This window comes from Chiloscyllium plagiosum, chromosome 15, assembly GCF_004010195.1.
Source record: "Chiloscyllium plagiosum isolate BGI_BamShark_2017 chromosome 15, ASM401019v2, whole genome shotgun sequence".
Classification (NCBI taxonomy): domain Eukaryota; kingdom Metazoa; phylum Chordata; class Chondrichthyes; order Orectolobiformes; family Hemiscylliidae; genus Chiloscyllium; species Chiloscyllium plagiosum.
The window spans coordinates 66,188,190-66,200,008 of NC_057724.1; the positions used below are offsets into that span (position 1 = coordinate 66,188,190).

Genomic DNA, 11,819 nt, shown 5'->3' on the forward strand with positions numbered 1-11,819 from the left:
TTTTTCCTGGGATGGGGGAGTCCAGAACTAGAGGGCACATGCTAAGGGTGAGAGGGGAAAGATATAAAAGAGTCCTAAGGGGCAACATTTTCACTCAGAGGGTGGTACGTGCATGGAATGAGCTGCCAGAGGAAGTGGTGGAGGCTGGTACAATTGCAACATTTAAAAGCCATCTGGATGGGTATATGAATAGGAAGGGTTTGGAGAAATATGGGCCAGATGCTGGCAGGTGGGACTCTATTGGGTTGGGATATCTGGTCGACGTGGACGAGTTGGACCAAAGGGTCTGTTTCCGTGCTGTACATCTCTATGACTCTATGACTCTCTGACTCAAATCGTTGGCCCATGGTTTAAACCTAAAGATGTGTGCCACCTTGCCTACACCCTGACACAACTCGCTTCCAACACCAGGGGACTGTGGCAACACTTCACAGAGGGCCATTTGAAATACTCCCACAACAGAAGGTCGGCATCCTCAGTCAACCCAACCAGGGACGTTGGACCAGCCTGCCCCAGGGGTTTGTCACTCACCCACCATATTCTCACAAACCTGCCACAGTCAGTTAAGGACCCTGAAACTCCCACAAGGATCCACAGTTGTCCAACATGTAGATAACCTGCTCGTTGCCAGTAACAGCCTGTCTAACTGTGAGACTGATACCACAGTACTATTGAATTTTTTACGCATCCTTGGGTATTTGGTTCTGCCCCATAAGGTCAAGCGCTGTCAAAAGGAGGTGAAACTTTTGAGTCTTCTCCTCTTGACAGAGAAACGCATTCGGCCCATTGCAGAAACCTTACCGCCCACAACCCCGAAAGTGATGCAGGCCCTCCTAGGCCTTCTAAATCTCTGTCGGCAATGGATTCCCAATGTCACCCTGTATACTCGCCTACTGACTCCACTGGCATCAACCACTGCCCCCACCCCCTTCCCCGACTTCACCCTTTCAACCGAGCAGCTGACGGCACTGACTGAAATAAAAAAAAAGCCTTCTACAAGCCCCAGTCCTAGGCCAACCCCTGTACGATCGACCATTCCAACTGTATGTCACCATTACGGATGGATGTGCCACAGCCGTCCTCACCCAAATGGAAGCAGCTGGTGGCATACATTTCAACCAAACTGGACCCGGTAGCGTCCGGCCTCCCGCCCTGCTCACAGGGACTTCCTGCTATACATGTCCTCGTATCAGCGGCCTCAAACATCACCCGACACCAGCCGGTCGGGGTTTTAACCACACACTCTGCTGTCGACCTTCTCACCTCCCGGCAGCATTTAACACAGGCACAGGCCAGAACAAATACGGAGCAGCCCTAATCAACAACCCACTACTGACCTTTTCTCATTGCACCACCCTGAATCCGGCCACCTTCCTGATGGTACCCCCGCAGTACCTCTCATCTCCTGAACATGACTGCCTGCTACAGAATCATCTTTTCACCTCTGCTCGTGGTGATTTAGCTGAGCTGCCCCTTAAACATGCAGACTTCACCCTTTATGTGGATGGCAGCTCCTACATTTCACCCACAGGTCAGCGATGCTCTGGATACGCGATTGCCACATGATGAGGTGGTTGAATACACAGGCTTCGAAACTGCACTGTCAGCCCGAGAGTTGTTTGTCCTCACTTGGGCTTGCATCCTGGCAGAGGGGAGTTCGGCCAATATTTACACAGACTCTTGCGATGCTTTTGGCGTCGCCCACAACTAAGGCGCCCTTTGGGAACATAGGGGATTTTTAACCACCACGGGGCAACCCATTAGTAACGCTGTTTTTGTGTATAATCTCTTACAGGCCTTACAGTTACCTTCCAGCCTAGCAGTGGTCAAATGCTCAGCCCACACTGGTACAACTGACAGGGTCTCTAAGGGCAATACACAAGTAGATGTCACCACCAAGTAGGTAGTGTTACACCCTGCTCTCCTAGTTCAGTTGGGCTCAGAGCAACACCTAGTTACAAACGTATGACGATGTGTAGGCCAGACCTGGGTGAGATACGTCATTTACTGGGGGACGCCCCTGCAGAGGAACACAGATGGTGGTCACTGATGGGCTGCACCATTGATGCCCATACCAAACTATGGATGATCCCTGCAGGACAGGTTTGTGTTCCCTCTTTTCTTTTACCTATCGTAGTAGACTATGTACATAACTGTACATACCTAGGCAAGGATGGAATGGTCAGCACTTTGCTCCAGACCTGGTGGCACCCCAAATTCCAGAAGACAGCTGAGAAACCAGCACAAGCATGTTTGATCTGTAAAAAGACTAATGCTGGAAAGGGGATGCCTTGCAGTTCCAGGACCATGCCCTTGCCTGGTGGGCCTTTCAATTGTTTACAATTAGATTTTATAGAACTACCCAGAGTACAGTGTTATAAGTATTGTTTGGTAATAATAGATGCCTTCTGCAGATGGATTGAGGCAATCCCAACGATGGACAACACAGCTGCAACTGTGGTGAAAATACTGCTGAGGGAAATAATTCCCCGAAATGGACTCCCGGAGACCATTAGCTCAGACAATGGGCCACACTTCGTGGCTAAGATTAACCAGGGGATTTGCAGAGAACTAGCAATAAACAACAATTCCACTGTACCCACCACCCAAAAGAGGCTGGAGTGGTGGAATGGGCAAATGGTACCCTAAAATATAAGCTGGCAAAGCTAAAGCAGGAAACAGGCCTCAGTTGGTCAAAGGTCCTCCCTCTAATCCTGTTCCACATGAGGGTTACCCCTTCTAGCAAAACTGGTCTATCTCCAGCTGAGGTGGTTTACAGGAAGCTCACGAGGACCCATGGGGACCTGGGATAGTCCGACCCCCTTCTCCCCGAGAGATCAGATATGAACACCCTGGGAGAGGGAGTGGGGGCGTACCCACAGGGGCTAACCAAAACTCTCCATGGCTTGCATTCGCAGGTATGCCAGGCTTACAGAGAAAGTAACGATCTGCCTGAAGGAAATCGCCCGCTGTCGAGCCAGGGGATTTCATCCTGATAAAGGACTGGGAACGAAAGGAGCTGGGACCGCGATGGAAAGGACCATTCCAGGTGCTGCTAACCACTCCTACGGCTGTGAAAGTACAAGGGCATCCCCGGTGATACACAGAATCGACTGCAAAAGAGTCAGCGTGGAAGCAGACACCAACTAAGGACAAGGACATTTTCCATACTTGTGACCTGTTGGTGACTTTGGGAAATGGGGCCTTGGGAACAGATGGACTCTAAATTGACACCGCTCAGCATCATAGCTTTTTGCACCTAGCCTATCAGACAGTCCACATACAGGGCAGAGACACCCACTGCTGGGTACGTGCCCACATGCCACCCCACTCAGTGGGGGGGGGAATCCTTTTGTGGCCCTTACCTTTTCACTGGCATCAATTGGCCAAATGGCTACTGCGTCGAAGCCTCTCCGGTGATCTTGCTAACACCGATGATGCACGAGAGTGGCAGTCGGCAGGGTATAACGTGACCTCATTCAGGGGCTGGTATCACCCTATTTACAACCAATCACACAGACCTCCCTCCCTTGCAGTTCTCAACAACACCATCAACTACACCATTTTTTTTCATGCAGAAAGGGAAGTCCTCCAAAGGTGCTTATGTGGGAATGAGTGAATGCTCCTCTACCATCCCCTGGGTCGAACCTATTCAGAACTTAACAGAATATGGGTACTTTACATTTGATTGGTCTGCCATCCACAACAGAACCCCAGGCCACCTCTGAAATAACTCTCCAGGCTGTGTGGGGGGGGGGCTGTTTCCACCCTGACAGCTTACAATGGCACATACTTCATTTGCGGGTTGAAAACCTACCCCTGGCCTTCCTCAGATTGGGAGGGGTCATGCTACATGCAGTATGTTGTACCTCACATTCGAATTTTGGGCAACCTGCCCTCACCCCCCTGAGATCTAGAAGGTCTCTTACCAGGTTCCTCACCTGGGTGGGAATGTTCTCTCCCCCAGCGGGAACCTATTTACATGCCCAAGACCTTAGTCAGCTCAGGACCATTTGGGAAAGGGTCACCAATGATACGGCTAATGCTTTAACTGAAATTAACGTAGAACTATTTGCAGTTAGGACTGTAGCCCCCCAGAATCATTTGGCCCTGGACTTCCTCCTAGCCAAGGAGGGTGGCACCTGTGCTATTGTTGTGGCAGAGTGTTGCACTTACATCCCTGACAAGCCCACTAACATCACTGACCTCTCTAAGCATATCACATGGAAAATCCAGACTCTCCAAACTATCGATAAGGGGTTTAGTGATGGCATGGGAGGGTGGTCACTGGGGACATTCTTGGAGGCCTGCTGGTACATATCGGAATTACAATACTAATTATAATCTCCTGCATGCTAATGCTCTGTTGTCCGAATGTTTTTGCTATAGGCTCTAAGGGGACCTGGTTGATCATCGAATGATCAAAAGGAGGGAATGAGGAAGCTAGAAAGCCATAAAGGGATCAGTTCCATGTTTTACTTCTCTTTCAAGGCACATTGGGGACTCAAGGATTAAACATTCCACTGCCAAAAAGATGCAAGTTTAAAAAATCATGAAGGGAATAGATATAAGGTTAAAAATAATGACTGCAGATGCTGGAAACCAGATTCTGGATTAGTGGTGCTGGAAGAGCACAGGCAGCATCCAAGGAGCTTCGAAATCGACATTTCGGGCAAAAGCCCTTCATCAGGAATAAAGGATATGGTGAATAGAAAAGGCCTTTTCCCTTGGGGGAGGGAGTTCAAAACTAGAGAGCATATTTCTAAGGTGAGGGGAGAAAGATTTAATCGCGACCTGAGAGGCAACTTTTACTTGGAGAGATTGGTTTATATGTGGAATGAACTGCCAGAGGAAGTTGTAGATGCAGATACAGGTTGCTTTGCTATAAATGTGCATTTCATTAATGCAAACTCACTGTAACGCAACTGATGAATTAGGAATACTGTTTCTAAAGCACAAGCTTTTAAAGCATGTATTGGTTATAAAGTGATTCCGGCCCCATCAGTTTAAATGATGCTGCTAGCATGCAACTTTCTTAGAGCATGGGATTGCACAAGAATGGAACAACCAATGTTATAGCAGAACTGACTGTACTGTTACATTTAAGATGACACTTGGACAGGTACATGAATAGGAATGGTTTAAAGGAATGTGGGCCAAAGACGAGCAAATTGGACTAGTTTAGTTTAGGAAAGTTGGTTAGCATGGGTAAGTTGGACCGAAGGCTGTTTCCATGCTGTACGACTATGACACTGACTCTATAGGTGCCCTTTAATAACCAGTTATGAGAAACTCCATCAATGGAAAGGTAGTAGCGAAATGGGAATTAATGTTCTCTTTAATCCGTCCTTTTGGGGGGTGGAGGCTTTCTTTAAAATAGCATCACCAACAGGCAGCTTTGTCAAACATCACAAACTTAACCTGACCCCCATGCCCTCACAACCAGCATTACTGTTACTGTACTTGTAACTGGATGCACGCTGGGCAGAAGAACACAAAGACAACTCTAAAGCAAGGTCAAAACGTGTGACACTGGAAAAACACAGGAAGTATCCGAGGAACAGAAATGCCTGTGCTCGAAACGTTGACTCTCCTGCGCCTCAGATGCTGCATGACCAGCTGTGCCTTTCCAATGCCACACTTTTTGGCTCTGATCTCCAGCACCTGCAATCCTCACTTTCTCCAATTCTAAAGCAGGTGCAAGATGGACTTAGGTGAAGATGTGCATGGGTCATTGAAAGGTGGCAGATCACGTGGAGAGAGCATTAACAAAAGTCTATACAGCATCCTCACCTTTACTAATAGCACAGAGTACAAGAGCAGTGAGGGGATGCTGAACTTGTACAAGACACTTGGAAGACCTCAGCAGGAATACTGTATACAGTTATGGGAGACATATAGGAAAGATGTGAATGCATTGAAGGGAGTGTGCAAGAGATTTACTAAAATAGATCCAGGAATGAGAAACTATATTTATGAGGACAGGTTTTTAAAAATTGTGACTGTTCTCCCTGAGAGAATAAGGAGCAGAGAGGAAGTCTAATTGAGGTTTTCAAAATCGTGAACTGGCTGGATAGTGTAGAGAAGGTGTAACGGTTTCCGCTTGTAAAAGAAACGGGAACAAGCGAGTATGGGTGTGCAAACAAAGTATGGGAGATGTGAAAGAATGTTTTGACATGGCATATTGTTAGGGTATGAAAGACACTGCCTGGAAATTTGGTGGAGGCTGGTTTGATTAAGGCATTCAAGAGGGTTTTGGATTGTTTATTGGATAGTAATGATGTGTAAGAATATGGAGAAAAGGCAGGATCCAACACAGGATAATACAGTCGGTGTAGACACATGGATTGAATGGCCCTTTTCTGCTCTGTAATGATTGTGTCATTCTGTTCCATAATTCTTTCAGATTTCTTCCTTCAATTACTCATACACTTTTCTAATCCATTTTCATCCCTGACCATCTCCTCACCTGGACATTACCAAGGGTGTTGCTGAACAAAGAGACCTTGGAGTGCAGGTTCATAGCTCCTTGTAAGTGGAGTCACAGGTAGATAGGATAGTGAAGAAGGCGTTTGGTATGCTTTCCTTTATTGCTCAGAGTATTGAGTACAGGAGTTGGGAGGTCATGTTGCGGCTGTACAGGACATTGGTTAGGCCACTGTTGGAATATTGCTTGCAATTCTGGTCTCCTTCCTATCAGAAAGATGTTGCGAAATTTGAAAGGATTCAGAAAAGATTTACAAGGATGATGCCAGGGTTGGAGGATTTGAGCTATAGGGAGAGGCTGAACAGGCTGGGGCTGTTTTCCCTAGAGCGTCGGAGGCTGAGGGGTGACCTTATAGAGGTTTACAAAGTTATGAGGGGCATGAATAAGATAAATAGACAAAGTCTTTTCCCTGGGATCGGGGAGTCCAGAACAGTTGGAGCATAGGTTTAGGGTGAGAGGGGAAAGATATAAAAGAGACCTAAGGGGCAACTTTTTCATGCAGAGGGTGGTACATGTATGGAATGAGCTGCCAGAGGATGTGGTGGAGGCTGGTACAATTGAAACATTTAAGAGGCATTTGGATGGGTATATGAATAGGAAGGATTTGGAGGGATATGGGCCAGGTGCTGGTAGGTGGGACTAGATTGGGTTGGGATATCTGGTCAGCATGGACAAATTGGACCGAAGGGTCTCTTTCCATGCTGTACATCTCTATGACTCTAAATGATCATTGAAGTGGCAGTACTGACGGGAAGTGAGAAAGTCTGTAGCCTTAAAACTTGTCTTTAAACATTTAGACTAAAATGTAATGCGGAATTATAGAACACATTTACTGCACTTAAAAATAGACAGGCAGGAAGGCTCAGAAAAAGGGGGGAATCTCAAGGAATGCAGAAGATAGGGATATCTGGGCTCAGCAAGTGATAACAGAATGCTGTAAGGCAATTAAGAACAATTGTTGAAAATGTGTTGCTGGAAAAGCACAGCAGGTCAGGCAGCATCCAAGGAGCAGGAGAATCGACGTTTCGGGCATGAGCCCTTCTTCAGGAAAATTAAGAACATTTGCCTTGGCATTGGTGAATCTGTGTGAACAGGACACCAAGTGATAATATTCACAGCCGTTCCCTTGTGAAATCAATGACAGTAGTTGAATCTGACCCTGAAACAAAACTTGGTACTATCAAAAGTTTTGTAATTAATTATTGGATCTTGTTCACTATAATGGATTCTTATTACCCCTTGCAAGCGGGGCAGACATAGAGAGAAAAAAAACTTTGCTGACTTGAGAGTTCAAAAGGACACTTGGGAGAGAGACCATTTTAGTGCTGAGGCTGTTGAATCCAGTAGAAAATTAACTTTTAGTGCTTACCAGCTTTGGATTGAATTTAATTGCATTTTGAGACTTTTTGATGATTTTGAGTAGCCATTACCGGTTATTAAATACAAACTCTAAAGATAATATTGATGAAGCCTTAACTTACCTGCTATTCTTGCAGACCACTCTACAGACCTTACACTGCTGCACTGTCAATTCTAATTAATCAGATCTTGTGTCTTAGTTGAATTTGAATCACAAACTTGATAAGATGAAATGTTTATTTCGAGACTAATTAATTATTTTAAATACAATCTTGCAGTAACATTTCAGCCTCAGGTACAGAATGATTCTGTGCTTAAGATAAAAAGCAGGAATCTGCTCCCAGCTTAAAATTATTCTAAACCTAACATTGAAGAGATTCTGACACAATCTGTCGGGAAGCCATTTTATGGCCAAATGTTTGCCCTCCTTGCTAAGAAGCCATTTCGTAAAAAAATGATATCAGACATGCGAGCTGTGCAAGGCTACCTTATGACATCTCCCACTTAATTTAGACTGATACTTCTTTATAGAACTTATCTCGCCAGCAGATGCCCAACTCAGCTGGATTTATTTTTTCCCACCTGATGGATAGCTCAAGGCCTGTAGGAGTGATTAGTCAAGCGCACACAGACCTGTCAATTTACTTTTCTTCCTTACGAATTATTGCCTTTCACTGTTATCTATCTAATTAAGAACATGCAGTGTTTTTGTAAACTTTTGTATAAAGGAAGCCACTTTGTATCAGTACGTTGGAGTAGCCTGTTGGGTCACCTGAAGAGCTGGTACCCTACTCTCCTAGATTATTAGAACTTAGTTAGTTTAGCTTATAGGTATCAGTGTTATGTTGTAACAGTGATGCTATTAGTGAATAAAGGAGATGACTAAAATTAAACTAATCCATCTGTAAGAGGTTTCTAAATCCAAACTTCCAAAGAATACGATCTCTGGGATGAACCAAGGGAGAGGCTTTACAGGTCTGAGTCCACAAGGGATTCCCTGGGCCATCTCAAATCTGTACTTTAACAGGAGCATTGCCCATCATTCTGAGAGAAAGGACCAAAACTCAGGCTTGATCCTGTTCCCATTTGTACTTGCAGCAGGAATTGATAGCTAGTCATTGGGAGTGAGAACCTCAACTGAACTATCCTGTCCTAACTTTGATTACTTAAGGCTAACTGCAGAGTCTCCTAAACAGCCTGACAAAAATCAGAGAACATAAATATTTACAATCTTTCATGAATTTACATCATTATCACCTTAATCTTTTAAGGATTTGTGCTTTAAGAATTGTGGACTGTGGCTCATTTGAAAAGATGGAGGAGATACCCGGAATGTTTGCTTTCAGAAAAAAAAGTCACAAACAGGACAATTTGGGACTTTTTAAAAAAAACATCAACTGGAAGTCATGTGTCTTAAGTTAATTGCTTAGACTTAGTGGAAATCAAACACCCATGTTTACGATTGATAGAAGTTGGTTTTCATTTCAATATTATTTGGCTGGTGTACGGTTGCTGAGTGAGTGCTAAAGAGAAAGAAGTTATCCTGTTCATCCACAGTTCTTCTGAGAAAATGCTTTTGGTATTTCCAGTGTGTTCACTGATATACAGACTTACGTGTTCTCCCAAACAAAAAAAAAAACAAGTTCTTTGATGGGTCTTGAATTAGCCATGTCTGCAAAGATCCCAATGATAACTGCTTTTATTTAGTGGCACCAGACACCAGGACAGGACACCAACTGAAAGCCATCTTGAATAACATACCTCGTACTTTTGTCATTCAAGAACTAACCATTATTTGGCCACGAAGTTTTTTTAAACCCCAAAATTAACTTCTGCAAAGTTTTCTTTCTTTAATTAATGTACATGTTAGATTATTTAAAGGGAGTAAATATACTTTCATATTTCAAACTGTGTATCAAACAGCTTCCACCATTGTCAAATAATTTGTTTTATTATAGATCAATACATTTGTTTATTAAAGAAACATGATTGATGGGACTTTTAATTCTAAACCGAAGATAGATAATATCTAATTGGGCATATTGGTATTAGAATAAAGCATTGAGCTTTATATTGGGACCAGCAGACCAGTGGTACTAAAGAGCGACAGTCCAATCTCAGTTGTTAATAGTCAGTGCAGCAACAACCCAAAAACCTACAAAAACAGGACATTTCTCATTGTACAGAAAGTTTTGTGTACCTACCCAGTACTGTCAATGAAGCCCCACGGTAAAGTGCTAGGAATCCCTCCTTGGTGTAGATGGTGAGGAAAGTATGGATGATTCCTCTGTAGGTGGGAGCTGTGCTGTTCTGAACAATTAGACGGGTCTCGATCAGCTCTGCTGGGTAGGTCAAGACAGCAGCCACGATCCCAGCCAGGCTCCCTGCTACAATGGCACTCCAATGGGAGATGTGACCAAAGTCATCCATGAAGAAGCTGACAAACCTGGGAAATAAAGAGCAATGTCTCAAGAGGTGTGGGTAACAGTCGTCACTTCCAACTTGGAAAACTGATCATTGAAAAGCTTGGGCTATCGATTATTAGAGCTAATATAATTGCTATTAGAATGATACAGAGCTGGGATTAATTCTCCTTTGACTAGAGACGATTCAAAGGTGTTTAAAAATCAATGACTTTGCCAAGAGTAAGTAAGGAGAAAAATTGTTCCTGATGGTGGAGGTAAGAAGGCAAAAGATCATATTTCAAGGTAAAACTGCAACAGAAAAAGAGGCAGGAGTATTTTTTTAAATCTAATGAGTTGCTATGGTCTGAAATGCACTGCCTAAAAGAGTGGTGGGAGTCAACTCAATAATAAACTTTGAGAAAATTGAATAAGTATTTGAAAAGCAAAAGCAGGGCAAAGTGGAAAGAACAGTGCGGGAGTGGGACCAATGGGAGATCTTTATTCCCACTGTGTTGTCTGAGTGACCAGATATTGCAGACTGCACAGTCACATCAGGGATTTAGTAACAATGGCAGCTTGTCAGCTCTTCATTTCGATGGGTCTGCCTTATGCTGCCTTAGGCCATCTGACCAACTTTCTACAATTAATATCACTCTGTAGTAACTGTAACAACAGGAGAACAAAGAATTCAGAGAAAAACCAGCACTCCAATGATACTGGGGTGTTTGTTGCTAATAAAAGCATATAGTTAGATAACCCAGGAAACTAGTCCAATTTTAGCTTATTTTTAACAATATTGAACAATGCAGAAATATGAATGAAAAACACGCATTGCCCTGAAGAGAACACACAAAGTGAGGAAGTAAACATTTAAATAAATATGAGTAGCTTTTTGTTCCAATTGAAGGATGAGAAATTTTAATCATAAAATATTGCTCATGAACTAGAGAGATGGCAAGTATGAATACAGAAATTTTCATTCATAAGCCAAATTACTGTTTAGAAAACTCACAATTAGTGATAAAAAAAAAGAGTTAAAACAGGACAAATACAAAGTTTGGGTGAAGATTTGTAGCTCAGGTGCTCGTTGTTGTGGTTCTGTCCGCCGAGCTGGAAATTTTTGTTGCAAACGTTTCGTCCCCTGTCTAGGTGACATCCTCAGTGCTTGGGACCCTCCTGTGAAGCGCTTCTGTGGTGTTTCCTCCGGCATTTATAGTGGCCTGTCCCTGCCGCTTCCGGTTGTCAGTTTCAGCTGTCCGCTGTAGTGGCCGGTATATTGGGTCCAGGTCGATGTGTTTGTTGATGGAGTTTGTGGATGAGTGCCATGCTTCTAGGAATTCCCTGGCTGTTCTTTGTTTGGCTTGCCCTACAATGGTAGTGTTGTCCCAGTCAAATGCTTGTCGTCTGCGTGTGTGGCTACTAAGGATAGCTGGTCGTGCATTTCGTGGCTAGTTGATGTTCATGGATGCGGACCGTTATCTGTCTTCCTGTTTGTCCTATATAGAGTTTTTTTGGACTGCACAAAACAATATATAGGACAAAAAAGGAGACAGCTAACAATCCGCATA

At 44.0% G+C, this 11,819-nt stretch overlaps 1 protein-coding gene across 1 annotated transcript in view; it reads right to left on the reverse strand.

The window, feature by feature from the left end:
* Positions 1–11,819, reverse strand: part of slc25a43 (solute carrier family 25 member 43) — a 29,111-nt gene that overhangs the window by 14,036 nt on the left and 3,256 nt on the right. The window contains exon 2 of the mRNA XM_043705098.1: positions 10,051–10,292. Coding sequence (XP_043561033.1) covers positions 10,051–10,292 — 242 coding nt within the window. The remainder of the gene's footprint in view (positions 1–10,050; positions 10,293–11,819) is intronic.